Source organism: Haplochromis burtoni, unplaced genomic scaffold, assembly GCF_018398535.1.
Source record: "Haplochromis burtoni strain Fernald_Lab_line unplaced genomic scaffold, NCSU_Asbu1 Contig_229, whole genome shotgun sequence".
Lineage (NCBI taxonomy): Eukaryota > Metazoa > Chordata > Actinopteri > Cichliformes > Cichlidae > Haplochromis > Haplochromis burtoni.
This window is the reverse complement of record NW_024582590.1, coordinates 624430-640514: the sequence shown is the minus strand read 5'-3', so window position 1 is coordinate 640514 and position 16085 is coordinate 624430. Positions and strand designations below refer to the sequence as shown.

The 16085-nt window shown below is 42.2% G+C and overlaps 1 protein-coding gene across 2 annotated transcripts in view; it reads right to left on the bottom strand.

Annotated features, from left to right (window-relative positions):
• The window catches only part of plcg2 (phospholipase C, gamma 2), a 44567-nt gene that overhangs the window by 15343 nt on the left and 13139 nt on the right, over positions 1-16085 (bottom strand). For both annotated transcript variants that reach the window (XM_042226807.1, XM_042226806.1), the window contains exons 2-17: positions 13398-13589; positions 12075-12224; positions 11652-11745; positions 10751-10798; positions 9874-9958; positions 9695-9775; positions 9558-9601; positions 9385-9457; positions 5361-5462; positions 4977-5095; positions 4778-4863; positions 3679-3796; positions 3250-3418; positions 3066-3161; positions 2573-2659; positions 1986-2155 (exon numbers count right to left, since the gene is read on the bottom strand). In XM_042226807.1, the coding sequence (XP_042082741.1) occupies positions 1986-2155; positions 2573-2659; positions 3066-3161; positions 3250-3418; positions 3679-3796; positions 4778-4863; positions 4977-5095; positions 5361-5462; positions 9385-9457; positions 9558-9601; positions 9695-9775; positions 9874-9958; positions 10751-10798; positions 11652-11745; positions 12075-12224; positions 13398-13581 (1706 nt within the window). In that variant the 5' untranslated portion in view covers positions 13582-13589. The remainder of the gene's footprint in view (positions 1-1985; positions 2156-2572; positions 2660-3065; positions 3162-3249; positions 3419-3678; positions 3797-4777; positions 4864-4976; positions 5096-5360; positions 5463-9384; positions 9458-9557; positions 9602-9694; positions 9776-9873; positions 9959-10750; positions 10799-11651; positions 11746-12074; positions 12225-13397; positions 13590-16085) is intronic.

Here is a 16085-nt window from a genome sequence, read left to right as displayed (position 1 = left end):
TTCAGCTTCTAACCCTAACTGAATTCAAATTGAATATATCCTAGTCCGAGTTTCCATTTGAGTTTAAACGTGTTTTCGGCCTTATTTTGATAGATGCAGTGAAGCCTGACAGGAGAGACATCCAACAAAGGGCTGAGGGTCGTATTGGAGCCCAGACCGGCTGCTTATCCCACCGAGCTGAACCGGCGCCCTCAGTTTGTATTTTCTGTTCAAAAGTGTAACGTTTGGATTACAGTTTTTATTTCGTCATTGTTCTACTGACCTTATTTCCTTATTAAATTACTGAGTCTGGTTTGTGTCTGGTTTCTGTTTACTTCGTGATTTTCTAGGAATGACTTCAGGCCTTTGTGTATTTTGGTTCTTGTATTTGTAGTTATCTCCTACGCGCTCACTTTTCCATGTTCCTCCTCTAGAAGTTCATTCATGTTTCAGCGTTTCCTTGTTTCAGTTATGGCTATTGTTGGTTTCCTGTTGTCTCGTTGTCCTTAACAGTTTCATTTGTGTCTCCAAACTCCTGTGTTCAATCCCCACTACAGAGTGTGTGTGGGACGATCGTGGCTCAAGAGTTGGGAGTTCGTCTTGTAACCGGAAGGTTGCCGGTTCGAGCCCCGGCTTGGACAGTCTCGGTCATTGTGTGTCTTGGGGCAAGACACTTCACCTGTTGCCTACTGGTGGTGGTCAGAGGGGCCGATGGCGCCATTGTCCGGCAGCCTCGCCTCTGTCAGTGCGCCCCAGGGCGGCTGTGGCTACAACTGTAGCTGCTATATAAATGCAATCCATTATTATTGTGTGTGTCCAGTCTTCCCGTGGTCTCTGTTGGATGGTCTGTTTTCACTGCTGTGAGTTTTCCCTCATTATCCTCAAGCTGAGGAATTTTGTTGGAATTTCATTCCCTGGATTTTTCACCCTTTTGTTGGGTTTTTATAGACATTACCACCAGCTTTTCAACTACGCTCTCATTTTGTTCTTTCCTTTCTGGTTTAAATTTAGGTGCAGCTTTAATGCAAACTGTGACACACCAGGAAGTAGACACTTTATTTTTACTCTTGGTTATGTATGATAGAGAGGATCTCTCCAGCATCATCTATCTAAGGCACACAGCTCTGGCTGTGAGCACAGAAGCCCCGCCCATTTGCTGTTCAAACCTTCCATTTGTGAAGCGCAGCCAATCAGCTAAAACTGCTTCTTTCACACAGAGGATGATTTCAGTGCCTTACATTAATGTCACATTACATTAAACTTTAAATTGAGGAAAGGTAGATTAAGTACAAGAATAAAAATGATAATAGATCCTCTGAACCACACAAATCGAACACAGCGTGAAGCCAAGCTCAGTTAGCTATCCTGGCAGCTGATATAAAGTGTGTCAGTTAAACTGCTTTAGCCTGCTAACAACTGCTGTTGCCTCTGCAAGCCGCTTTGAAACCCACCTCTGTGAAAGCGCATGGAAGGACAGGGATGTGTGATCTCACTGCTGGCAAACAAATTACTGCAGATAATCAACAATCCTATTTTAACTAAAGTGGGAAAATTTGAATTTTCTGTTTTTCATATTCCTTCATGTAAATGATGATTTTATTAGTGGAAATCATTTAGTGGGTAAGGTCATTAGTTATGTTGTATAAAGTCAATATTCCTATTCATCATTAATGAGCACAGAAACCTCAAGGAAGGTTGTTTAAGTGCAAAAACTACTGAACACAGATGCCTCCTATGAGCCCTAAACAGGAAGAAATTCTTCAGGCTTATCTTTGTTGTGTATTTCAGTGTTTAGTTATTGTTGATTTACTGACTGTTTTATATAGTGCACATTTTTATATAATTTCTTAATATTTCTTAAAAATCCCACACAGCGTCTGTGCTTTCCACCATGGAGTAGGAGATGGTGAGGTCCCACCCTTAGAAAGCGAACACAGAGGGGGAAGGACAAACAGAAATTAGTGCTGGTGTGTAAATCTGATGAAAAAAAACATGGGACACTGTACCAGAAGGAGAGCGTATAGTCTGTAACGAAGGTATCGCTCTGTCGGACCAAGAAGGTGCCGTCTCGTCCGCTGGTCTCTTTGCAGTAATCTTGGATCAGCCGCTCGGCCATCTGCCTGCCTTCCTTCATGCGACCGTGGAACCACGGCTCCGAGCAGTGAAGGTCCTGATACTGAAACGTCACAAAAACAAAAGTTCTATCAACACTTTTCTAAATTATTGTAAAAGTTCTGTTAATAACTTGGAGCTGAAGCAGTCAGGGTTAGGGCTCCAGCATTTCTCGCTAATGACGAGTGAAATTATCACAAGATGAATATTACAATAAACTCGAGCTCAGTCATCTATAATCATAAAATGCTATTTTTTATTACAAGAGCAACAAGAATCAAATGAATCAGGAGGAGCTATTTTTCTGTTTTAAAACCATATGCTTAGTACTTTCACTTTAGTATCGTTGTAATGTACTAATCTATTGAAAATTTTAATATAAGACATCATTCAACATCCCCTTTTCGCTTCTTTACAGCTCATTGCACCACATGTCCAAAAAAGATGCATAAACCTGATATTTGAAGTTTGCTGTTTTTACCTTCCTGGGATCCTCTTCCTCATCCTCGTACTCTTCTGCGTAGTACAGCTTGTCGTCAGAGATCACACAGTAGTGCTTGTTCCAGCGCTGACAAAGAGAAATGAACATTTACATTTCCACCTTCCCATGCAAAACATGCCACTTGTTCAGGAAGCTTTTCAAAGAGCAACAGGGACACAAAGCGTCGGGCGCTGCTTTCGCTCAGTGAGGTCAATGAATTACAGAGAGATGACAAAAAATTGCAGACGCACATGAGCACCCAGCATAGCGCAGACACGAGTCCGTTTGTTACGCTACAGTACTAACGCAGCTGTTTAACACTATATTATCATAATAGAGGCAAAAAGTGGCAAGAACTGTCAGCCCTGAATCCAGAGAAATTCATTGGATTTGACTGGATTTAGCTACATTTAAATGACATAACTGAACACATTTCATCTCAGAACCTCAAACCTCTCTTATCAATGGCACACAGTGATATGTGGGGTAATACCTGATCCACAGGGTCCCAGATCTCCAGGTCTCCTTCTTTCTGTCCCTTTCTAACATCCTTGACGGTGAATCCTCCCTCCATGTTGATCTTCTTGTGCTGCTCAAAGAAAACAAGGAGAGCACCGTTTTCAGGAATTATGACAAGTCGTTTCCACTGACGCGTGGATGCGCTCAGACCACATTACCTTGAGTATGATCTTGCCCTTCAGCTGCGTGGGTGAAGGCAGCTGCTCGGCCAGGTGCTCCACGGGTTCGATCAGCAGTTTGTCTCCAAATACTTCTCTGAAAATACGAGCCATCTGACGCTGCTGATCTATAGGGCAGTGCTCCTCTATGGACAGAATCACCGGGAACCTGAGACAACGAGACGTGGTTACCGAGATGTTCTGAATGGTCCAATGAAAAAACAGAACCCTTCCCAACGAATTAAGAGGCTGACAAAAAGTTCTTAAATCATCACATTGAATCGCTGCTTCTGCAGTTTAGCTCAGACCTTTGAATTCACAGAACTGCAATGTTGATTTATCTGGATCCATCATCAGCTTATATTCAGATCTAACAGCAGTCAAAGGCAGCATTTTTTGAGTAACACGTCTCTTTGTTTTGATTCTTACTCTGAGGTGACAAAAGCGTGCTCGTTTATCGCTCTGACCACATCCTCAAACTTGATCTTCGTCGTCCTGCTCCAGCCGTGGTAAATGATTGGCTCCCCGGGGCCCTCCCAGCAGTCCACTGTTTGCATTCAGAAACACACAAAGAGACACTGTGAACACACTGAGTGAGCAAAAAAACTCTTATTAAAAACTCTTGTTTTACATGTAATGGTATGAGTCATGTCCAAAGTTAAAGCAATCACCTGTGGTTCTGTGACATTTACGTCAAACGTTACTAAGCATTAAATAAGAGTTTGGCCAAATTAAGCTGAAAAGCCCCAAAACATCGAGTGGACGGGGTGGTTAATTTATATGTTAGAAACCATATAAGACAGACAAGAGTTAAAATAAATCTTCTTATTTCAGTCACTGATTTTTGTTCTGCCTACATTAACATGTGTCTTGAGTGAGCCAATCAAAAGTGGACAGCTCAAAATCAAAGTTCTGCTCTCACATCTCGACGAGGGCCCGCGATCACTTCTTGCTCACTTTGATACAAACTAGCATGCACAGAGTTTCCATTTTCAAAGATCAAATGTGCAATCAGCAGCCGTGCACTTAGAGAGAACCGACAACTTAGAGACTGTGACGTTAACCGCGAGTTTTTGGGCAAACACGTGGAGACCCCAGCAGTCGCTCTGACCTGCACCAGCCATCTTTCTTTCGGGGTTTTTTTGGAAGCATATTTGATGAATGAGATGTTGGGGCAGGAGCATTTCTGAGTGTTAGAGCTGGCTCGCTGGTCTGTAAGGCGTACAAAAGACTTTATCGACTATTCAATACTTGTTAGTGTCTTTTACACTTGGACATTGTATTAAAATCGGCAGCCTTGCTCAGGACACATCTACACACGCTGGTAAAAGCATGCAGCTGTAGCCCAGTCAGCCCAGATTACGCTGAGACGTTGGTTTGAATGATCAGACGTCACTGCTTGCTTCCTTCCTTCGTCACTTTCTTTGAGCTGTCCACTTGCAACAGAATCACTCAGGATGCATGCTAATGCCGGGCCCGAACAGTGGCGTCATTCGGGTGCAGCACACGCCGGGAGTTTGATACTAACATTCGACGCAGCGGCATCCCAGACGCAGACAGCGGACATAAGCCTCTGTGGACGACTCGCTGCGAATCTGATCACCTGTCAGGTAGCTGTTGAAGAGCAACAGGAGACATTTTATCTTTCACACATAGAGACATTTAAACCAACAGTATGTGGAAATATTACTGAGCATCATTAGTATGTGTGACGGAGTCACACTGACGTGTTGTGTGAGGAGTTGACCCAGTAATGCGACAAAGGGTTGTTCATGTCCACGTTGCTGATGTCTGAGAACTTCTCATCCCAAATACAATTCTCCTTGGAAAACAGGAAGCCGAGGAACTGGAAGAGGAGAAACGCTTCAGATTTCAGAGTAATCTAACCCGTTCCCCCAGCCCCGTCCCTGCAGACTCCACAACGCTGTAGAACTGCTACGGGATGATTGTGTATTCACTTAAACACTCCAAAAACTTAAAGGCTGCTTTCTGTTGATCAGAATTTCAAGCAAGTTTTTTAACACAACTGCATTCCTGCCAAAACTCAGTTTTAGCATCGATTGTCAAACTTGGTGCAGAAGCAGGAAGATGGTGTCCACTCATGTTGGTACCTCGCTCACGGTGAACTCCGGGTCATTGGTTTTTCTCATGGTGTCATCAATAAAGGTTGTCATCAGCTCTCTGACTTGGTTCAGATCATTGGCCCAAGTTTCCTGATGGATGAAAGGGCCAAAATAAATAAATAAATAAATAAATAAATAAAAATCACACATCAGACTGCGACGGTTCATTTCAAACACTTTTTTTCTAGTCCCAGAGCTGTGTGATGTCAGCGAAAGAGGAAATCCATAAACATGCTGCTCTCTGTATATGAGGAAATCAGAAGAAAGCCTTAGCAGACTTTAGAGAGAGGAGGGGAACTACATGGCTTGCTTTAGATAGAGTGTAAATTAAGTAACTGCACCACAGTCAGTGGCGACTGACGGAATAAATGTACCGCCCTTACGTATTTAAAATGCAAAATATGAGTAACTGTATTCTGTTAGAGTTACTGTTTGAAAAGGTGGTATTCAGTTACTTTGTTGAAATAAATAATTTCCCCCAGGGATCAATAAAGTATTCTGATTCTGATAAATGGATTGCACGGCGGTCTTTTCCTGTTTCATGTTCAGCTTTGCTCTTCCGCGCACAAAACACGCATTAAGAGGCTCTAATGTCTGTGTCTCAGTCTCACGGCCCATGTCACCCCTAGTTGCACGCCGCATAATGACTTGAAGAAATATTTTTAAAAATTATTCACAAAATGATTTAATATGAAGGCAATAGGCAGAGTGTTACAGTCATAGCCCCAAAGAATGTAGCCTGATGGGCAGTGCAGTCTGTGCTGCAGGGAGGATGGACCCGTGATGTTTCTGTGAGCGAGGAGGGAGAAAAAGGAAAAGTACGAGCTGTCACGGAGCAGAAACGGGAGCTGGAAGCATGTAAATATAATAATAACCACTGCAGCCAAGAAGAGAGCCTGACGAGCCCAGTTGTAAGTAAGACTCGACTGTACACCGTGTTCGTGTTTTCCTCCCGAACAATAAGCTCCATTGGAGCAGTCTTTCAACGCCTCTCTGTCTCTGCTAGCAAAGTCGACCCAGACAACAAAGTAAAGCTAGTTTTCAGCTACGAGCCGACACGAACCCGACGTATCAGCCAGAGGTCCCTTTACTACGGTTCGGAGCCGCGGACCTGTTTTATATACGAGATCGCTGCAAAAAGTGCAGCCTTACCTAATGTCCCCCTACTGTTACTCATTTTATATTAAGATTTAAACATCTAGTTGGTGTTGGTGTGGAGAGTAACCGTCAGTAATAGTAATGAATCACACAGCAATAGTTCATTCATGTAGTTGTAAAAAGCATGATAATATATTAAGTAATCCAAAGTATTCAGAATACATTACTCTCATTGAGTAACGTAACAGAATATGTTACAAAATACATTTTGGGGCATGTAATCTGTAATCTGTAGTGGAATACATTTTAAAAGTAACCTTCCCAACACTGGCCACAGTACAGTTAATTTAGGTCCTTTTAAGTGTGAAGGGGAGTGTTTTTAATCCGCATTAGTATCAATAACAGTGCAGCGAGCACACTGAACTCTTCTGCTGTAAGAGCACGATAAATGAAAAGGAAGAAAAGGAAAAACAGTAAATTCTATAACTGGTCCCAGCTGTTGATGACTGCACTGTGGTGAATCTGGGAACCACCTAGTCAGCAATCTACAAACTGCAGGCTCCATCTGAGACATTCAGCCCTGTGCTGACATTCAAAGAGACCAGCGGCAGACAGCGAGACACTTCGGTCATCACTCTGTGGCCTTCAGGTGGCTGCTGTTACAGCCAGATTACAAAACAAATTGATGCACAGTTATAAAATCTACCAAATCAAACACACACCGATTCTGAACCATTTTAGTACAACCCAAAATAGCTTCATCAGCCACATATATTTCTGTAATATACAACTGTCGACACAAGAGTTACATTTCAGTGTGCGTTCTGTTAGCAATAAGCTAATATTGCTAACATATAGATTTAAGTACTGCAGCTCATTTAAAAATCCCTGCGATTCCAAACCAGAGGCGAGTTCAGTGCACAGCTGCAGGGCTAAAACAGGGCAACAAAACAAGATAAACTTCTCTGCACAGCGAGGAAGTCAATAATGAATGATATCATATCACTGTTCCCCTTCCTTATAAATAAGAACTGAACATAAGCTAACCTTCCATCATCCGCCAGCTCACTGGTGACTTGTTGGGGGTAAACTTTGCTAGTCTGCAAATCTTTTAATGAGAAAATCTGTAATGCCGAGATGAAAGTAAAAATGAAAGTAACATTTTCTAGTTTCTGAAAATGTGCCCGTTTAGAAACCCCAACCTTACCCCTACACCTGGACGAGTCGCTGGTGACCTGATATCATAGTCAGGGCTGCACATAAGTGGTCCGCATGTGCGCATTCGCTGTCAAAATAAAAGATGCGCACCAGATAAGAAGTTGCAATGTGCGTTTGTGTACATATAAAAGGCGCTGTTTTCGTCCGCTAGAGTGGGATTTTCACGGCACATTCTGCACCACATCTCTGTGCGTTCATCATTTGTTTGAAGCCAGCTCACCTCCTGCAACCACTTTTCCGAGAATACGTGCTTCTTTTGCGGTTCGGACTCCTTCTGACATTTCTTTGGAGGTGGAGGAACACCACAGTAATTGTTTAAAGGAGCTTCTTTGACATCTTGAGGAGTTCTAAACAAATGTCTGTCCTCCTCCAGAAAATCTTATGTACGCAAACGCGCGTTGCAACTTCTTATCTGGCGCGCATCTTTTATTTTGACAGCGAATGTGCACCTGCAGACCACTTATGTGCACCCCTGATCATAGTATCACCCTATTAGAGCACTTCGCTCTCGCTCTGCAGGCCTACTTGTTGTTCCTAGAGTATTTAAAAGTAGAATGGGAGGCAGAGCCTTCAGTTTTCAGGCCCCTCTTCTGTGGAACCACCTTCCAGTTTGGATTCAGGAGAAAGACACTATCTCTACTTTCAAGATTCAAACTTTCCTTTTTGCTAAAGCAAAGGGCTGGACCAGGTGACCCTGAATCCTCCCTTAGTTATGCTGCAATAGGCCGAGGCTGAAATCAGGAAACAAAATCCAGGAGCAACAAGAGGTGATGAGACAAGTGGAACCAGGTGGGGAACACAGCAGGAAGTAATGAGAGGACAAGACAAGGGAAGCAAAACTGAAAGCAAAGCACAAGGAATGGCTAACTATCAAAATAAAACAGGAAGTGAGAGAACACAGACAAGAATGAACTTAATACAGGAGGACAGAACAGCAGGGAGAACTCAAGTCTGAATGAACTCGGAAACTAGTATCCGGCATAAATAAAGGAGGAAATACATGAAACAATATTGAAAAAGAAAAATATTTCAATAATCCAAACTCTGGGTAAGATGACCCAGGACCATGACAAATGATGACATATATGTCCTTTAAGTGGGTGTAACTGTAAGCAAAGACCTCAGCAGGCATGTTAGGATGAATCCAGGCAATTATTTTACAGCCTCACGTGGCGTCATGAGTCTGATTCATAATATGACTTAAAGCTGCATGCATAGAATCACCAGAAAATTCTAAAAGCTTCAGAAGTTTTGTTGACTTTGCCTCCAAATAACATTTAAACGTTTTTATCCCTGCAAACTGTCGTTCTCACACACATGTGCACTGCGTAAACACATTACAGCTTCACTTAAGTACCCATCAAGACATGTACAGTATCCCTGTTCATCACACCAGATGAACCAACGCCACACTAGTTACAATTATAATAAATAGAAGTACATTTACCCATATCTTTGCTATGACAGTGAAAAGAAAGATGAATTCCACCACTCAGCTGGTCCTGGACGTGTGCTGGCTGCAGTATGATTGGTTATATTTAATCTGTTTGGCTCTTTTCCACCTTCAAAGTTTCCAAATTCTACCCAGGATTCCTCGAGTGCCAGGTTTGCTCCGTGTCTGCTTCTTGCATAATCCTCACCCTAAATATAGTCACGGCTTGTCCGACATGCTCGTTATTCCTTGTAGCTTGTTTACCTGTTGCTGATAGATGAGAAATCGTTGGAAATCGTGCAGGAGAACGGCCGAAGCATCCGGTTTGTCTGTGTTACTGCAGGACGGAAGAGAGAGGGAACACACATTCACACGATGCCGTCAGAGCATCCTTCATCAGATCGCTATTATTTACACGAGAGGAAACGGGATCTCACCCCAGAATGAAGGCGCAGGATTCTTTCTTGAACTCGTCAAGAATCTGAGAAAAAACGAACCCAGCATGAATGAAAGGGCTACAAAAACAAGAACCCGTGTCTGGTGATATTATGTGATGTCATTCATTCATACCAACCTCATTCTGCTCAAACATGAGAAGGTTGTAAAATTTATGAAACTGCTCAAAGTCCAGGCGATCCTTCTTCGAGCCCACTTCCTGCGAAAGCAGAGCATGAAAGCTGTGATCAAGCTGACGGGAGCAGCTGCAGACGACTGTTTAATGTTTTTAAAAAGGCATCCGCAAAGTGGAAATACCTGGAACTTTTCTTTCAAAGTGCGAGAGCTCGGCGCCTTGTAGTTCATCAAAGGAAGCAGTGCCTTCAGTTCCTTCAAGGAGATGCTGGATATGAGACAAAAAACCCAGTGTGATCAGACTGGAAACCATTTATTATTACTGGTTATAGCATGTTCAGACACTGTCCTGTGTGCAGAAAAAAGCCCACTTAACATCAGGTATAGAACAGATTTTTTTACAAGTGTACGCAATGTGAAATTATTCTGAGATCCAGATTACATCCACAAGAAATTTTAAAGTTTCCAGGGTTGAAAGGCGCAGCATCAGTAACACAGGGTAGTACTATCTGTGACGCATTGCAGAGTAACAGAAGCTTGCATCGCTAAGTGCATTATGGGTAAACTTTAAAGGGTCGGATCAGCATGAACAGGTTTACCAGACTTATGTCCTGCCGTGATTTCAACTTTGTTCCAATTAATTTCTCATCCTGTTACATGATGAACACAGTCAAGTGCTGTTTATGTGTTCCATACAACAGTTTGGACATTCAGTCATTTCAAAGCGCTCTGAGCATGCAGGAGGGCGTGGACCACAGAGCCGCAGCAACTGAGCATGCTCTCTCCACAGTTTGTTGCTTCACTAACTCTTCAGCTCGAGACATCTAGCTACATGTTAAATATAGCCAGCTGGAATATTTAGCTTCTGTTCATTTTTAAAGAATCCATATTAAACACAGCAGGTGGCTGAAGGCAAACAGGCGCTAGTGCTGGTGGGACCAGAGATCGGGGCTGCAGCACACTGGTAAAACCACTGGATTTATTTTGTAAAAAAAAAAAAGAAATATTAGTAAGTATCATAAACTAAACAGTTAGTAGGTAATCTTTATATTCAGCATACCTGTTTGTCTTGGTCTGATTAACAGAATACATCTGCTTCCTCAGCCAGCTGGAGGGGCAATAACACAGAGAGAGCAATGATCGGAGCAGCACAGCCACAAATAACCATGGAAGTGTGTGTGTGTGTGTGTGTCCTGTTAAGTCATGGAAACACAGCTGGGTGTCTGTGTGTCTGTAGGTGTTTGCATGACTCATTGTTAGGTGCATCCTAACAGTATGTATAATGTAACATTTGAAAGCAAAGACTTGATACAAGTGTAGGTTTATGTTTAGATCATGGAAAAACAAAGACCTCAAACAGTTCACATTTTTACTTTTAGAGCTCGCTTTGTTAAGTTAAGTGGGCCGAACATGTGAAACTTCACATTCTGTCGCTCTAAAGATGCTTGACTGCACATTTAATCCCTGAAATATCTTAATATAAGATAAAGAAGTGCAGCACCTCTCAGTTTTTCTACGTGATAAGGTTTCTGGTAGCTCACTGCCACAATGTGCTGTATTTGCAAAAAAAATTTTCTTTTTTTTTTTAAAACCACAATTTATATAGTAGACAGTGAAAAACAGGAACTTTCCTGTCATTTAAATGTTTATCTGTCACTTAAATACTTCGGTGTCAGATGAAATGGCTCGGGGGAGGTGTTTATCAGCAGGAAAAGCTGCAAAACATATAAAAATACAGTTAAAAGTCCAAAACTTTCAACCATCTTTTACATTTTCCAAAGCTGTCTGGCAGGCTGGTCTTTTCCAGGCCAGTTCTGGCCCCCAGGCCACATGTTTGACACTGCTACCTTAGGGTAATGTTTTGCTTTAAATTCAAGGCAGCTATGGTTGGAGGACATCTTCACAGAATGAATAAAAGTCAGTGTCTGAGGTGATGAAAACACTGCAGCGTGCACGGCTACCTCTCTATGAGCACCGGGGTTGGTGATGCCCGAGTCTCCTCCCTCAGCATTTCAAGTCCCACCAGCCATTTCTGCGCCTCATCCACAGAATCAGCTGCACAATGAGAAAAAAAAGACTCATTACTCAAAGATGTGTTCGTGAAAACACCAGTGGATTTGGTTATATTACATAGGTAACACCAAAACTACCGTTTACCCCTAAAACAAATTAGCCTGCACTGGGCACTTCCTGGAGCAACAGGTGCACTTATGCACTGAAAAGCTTCAAAAGAACTTAACAGCAAGCGTGGGAAATGAAAAGAAGATGCAAATACATCACGCAAATCCACTTGGCAACTACGAGTTTGTTGTGCAGCAGATACATATTTCAGATGCTACTAAATTCTGTTATAAACACTGCATGAAACATCCATAAAGCTTCACCTCCCAGACTGAGGGTGCTGAGAACAAACTGGGAGCCGTAAAAGATGATGAAGCAGGTGCTCTCATCGTGCTTGTCCTTCCCATCTTTGAAGCGTTCAAAGTCCTTGGAGTTCCTTCCCGGACGGATCTCTCGGATCTCAGACAGGTCCACTGAAACGCAGCACACGTGTTTCTTTAAAGCAGCTACAGTTTTTAAAGGATGTGATTTAACTATACGACCATCATCATTCCCGAAGGAGACCTGTAATGCATATTTCCAAACTTAGACTTTATTCATAGACTTTACTAAAGTAGCAATGTTTGATTTGGACTAACACTGGGCCCCTCAGTTCATCCTCCCCTTTATCAAACCTACTACACACAGGGGGTGGAGCTTATGTGCACATAGTATCTTGCTCAAGGGTATTTGGCATGCAGACTGGGTTCGAACCACTAACTTTGCACTTAGTAGCTGACCACCTCAGTTACAGCCACCCCATTTACCAATTATATCGCACAAACAGGATAATTACTCATATTTTCCCCAGAGCCATGTGATGAGATATCAGGCCTCTGTGCACAGATATGATAAACTCGTTTTTTATTTCCTTTTTAAAGTGGAGTCACCCTGTGTTCAGCAGGTGACCCATATGCCATAAGAATTCGAGGCTATGTTCTGTGTCTTTCTCCACTGTCCCATCAAATAAAGGTTCAAATACCCCAAATGCATTTATAATAATAAAGTGAAATCACACCATCAAGGAGAAATTTAGACAAAACATGCACATTGTTTTATAAACTGGAGTATATGATGTATGGTTAACTTCCTTTTTTAGCCACAGTCATCTCTGAGGCTTCATGAAGCTGATATTCAAAACTACACAATGAGCAGTGAAGTGCAGGAGATAACAGGTACTGTTCTATGTGCTGTGGTACCTCCGATACACTAATGTGCCTCCTGGCTTTTTGAGGTGTGGTTTGATATTTGTTTTTATAGGGATGTTGTGATTAGTCATAGGGTCACAGAAAAGAAACAGAAATGAGGCAGTGACCAAAATGGTAACACTGTGGCTTTAAAATGCCCAAAACACTGGCGGACGTTACCGTGGTTACATACATCCGCTATATAGATACTAGGAAACGGGAAATAAGGTCACAGAGAAAGGAGTGTGGATGGTGTGGTTTAAAACATGTCACATCCTGCTTCAGATGAACCCATTTTTGAAAGTTGTGAACCAAACCTGACAGATTCTGAGCTGGAGCATCACGGTGTATGACAACAAGCCTTACAGAGGAAACAACAGTGGGACCCTCAGGTCGTACAACTGAGACTCAAATACTTACAGACGCCATCGGTCTTGTCTGCGGTACGTGTCCACGCCACCTGACGGGTCTCCATGATGACCTGCACAGTGAGGCGCTCTGCCTTCTGCCGAAACACCGTCATGACCACGCCCATCTCCAGGTCCCGCTTGATCACGATCTTCCTGTACTCAGTCATCTCGCCCTGCTGCCCCAAACGAGCCATCTCTGCAGCTGACACAGGGTGGGAGAAAGCCGAAGCGTGACTTTTGAATAATTAGGAAAACATGGAAACATGAGTTTTTGCTGGCTGAGACTATTTTAAACAACAACTAACCCATCAGTCATCACAGGCACCTTGCAGCTGGTGCATACTAGAGTAAAATCCTCCCTGTTGTGACACATTTATGAATCCTGCAACAGCCTTTAAAGCAGAGCGTATGTTTTTCCCACAAACTCACCGAGAAACAAACCTCGCCTACTGCTCCATAAATCATCCTTTACTCCAGAAGGCATCACTCAATCAACCCTGCCTTTATTTAAGTTACGAAATACAATGATGACAGGAAAAAAAAAATCATGTTTTATTATTAATGTTAAACCTCTCGTGTTGTGTTTATTCAGTACATTTGGTTGCTGTTTTACTTTGAAATGTGCAGGTCTTTAATTTGAAAATGTCTGCCTTTAGAGAAAAACTATTGTTTGTTTGTTTCAATCATGTAAACAATAGAAGTTCATTTAGAAAAAATGCCACAAAAATAGAGCTAATATTTGGATACGTGCACACGTATCTAATCCCACCCCTTCGCCAGAAGTTATCAGTCAACATTTAATCAGCTTCCTTACTGATATAATCTGCAGTAAACTGTGACTCCACACAACAAAACCAATACCTCCAGTTTTGAAAAGTTAATTGTATAATACAGTAAGCATAAGCTAAACAGAGATATTCACTGAATTTCAGCGTTTTCCTTTCTTTATAACTCTTTTTAAACTGCTTTATGTTTGGACGTTGCCTCAACTCCACACTCGGACTGGTCCACAGCTTCACTGCACGCACAGAAACACAAAGTCTGTTCCCGGTATCACACAGTCACAGCTTGAAGTTACAAAAACACCTTAAGTTATAACTTCCTTCTCTCAAAAAGAACAGTGAGAAAGTAGCGAGTGTGTATATAACCTGTAACCTGCAGTGTGGATGATTTGAACTGTAAAAAGAGTAAACAGTGAATGCAATGTTGTTTTTTAGTTATTGCCCCAGACCTCTGCACAATAGCTTACGTAAGGTGAAACCAGTGAACAGTGGAAAATATGAAGTCCAGTCTAATACTAGCAGCATTGGACTGGATTAGTATTGCAATGCTAGTAATGCAACTAGCATTGCAATAGTATTACTAGTACTGCAATGCTTCTTGAGACTTTGGAATGATTATATGTTATATATCATATCTTATTCTCTCCAGTTAAGTTTTTCATCTATTATTACCTCAAGAAATGTATTTTCACTCAGTATCAACTTCATTCATTTGAATGTTAACATTTGTACTTAAACTGCTATTACCAAATAACACAGTTTAGTTTTATTCAAATTTAATGACAATGTGTTTTTGTAAAGAACTTCACTTATTTTGTTAGTTGTCTCAGATCATCACCAGAGCAGGAAATGTTTGTATCATCAGCAAAGAGTGACATTTGTAATACTTTGAACACTTTAAAGGTGTCATTGATGTATAAGAATTATGGGCCCAAAACTAAGCCCTGGGGTACACCACAAGCAATGCCCATACATAAAGAGTAGGGGTGCAACGATATTCGTATCGATATTGAACCGTTCGATACAGTGCTTTCGGTTCGGTACGCATATGTATCGAACAATACAACATTTGTAATTTATTTTATCAACTTTCCTTCTGACGATGCTGTCTGTGTTGAGCGCTCAGTGAATCTGCGTTCGACTACTCCGCCTAGGCTGCACTGTCGAGCGCAGATCCACTGAGCGCTCAACACAGACAGCATGTCAGAAGGAAGAGCGCAGGGCAAGCTAGCGAGACAGAAGTTAAGCTCTCCTTGCAACATGGACCTCCCCCACCCTCATTCAGATCTGGCGTTTGGAATTATTTTGGTTTTCATGTGACGTATGACCCTGAAGGTAAGCGCAGTCATGGACTAAAGTAAAACAGTATGTTGGATGTGCCACGCAATGCTCAATTACATGGGTGGGAACTAGTGTGTTAGCGCAGTTAGCTCGTTAACGTGTTGGCCGTCTAGCCCCATGCACGGGGCGATCGGCGTAGCTCGTTAACGGAGATTTGCCGTGTTGTGGCGTTAAGGTCATTTCAACGAGATTAACCTGAAAGCACTAGTGGGAACACAACGAATATGACTGCACATTTACGCCGACATCATCCTAGTGCAAAGACAAAAACAACAAGCATGCTACTAACTTTAGCCGAGTCATTTAGACAGCTGTTAGCACATGGATTCTCCTTATGCTGCTGAGAATATAGCCCAGAAGAAGCGGATAGTATAGCTTTTATTTTGGAAAGAGACATTTCTCTGTAATAAACTCTCTTTTCCAAAGATGAGTGATTCCTCAATCAGATACAGGGCTTCGCAATATCGCTAGCCCGACGTCCCGGGAGCTAGCGATTTTTTCAGTCGGGCTACCAAAATCTATCTCTGCCCTGCCCGTCGGCTATTGTGAGGAAAAATATATGTCAATGCTTTTGC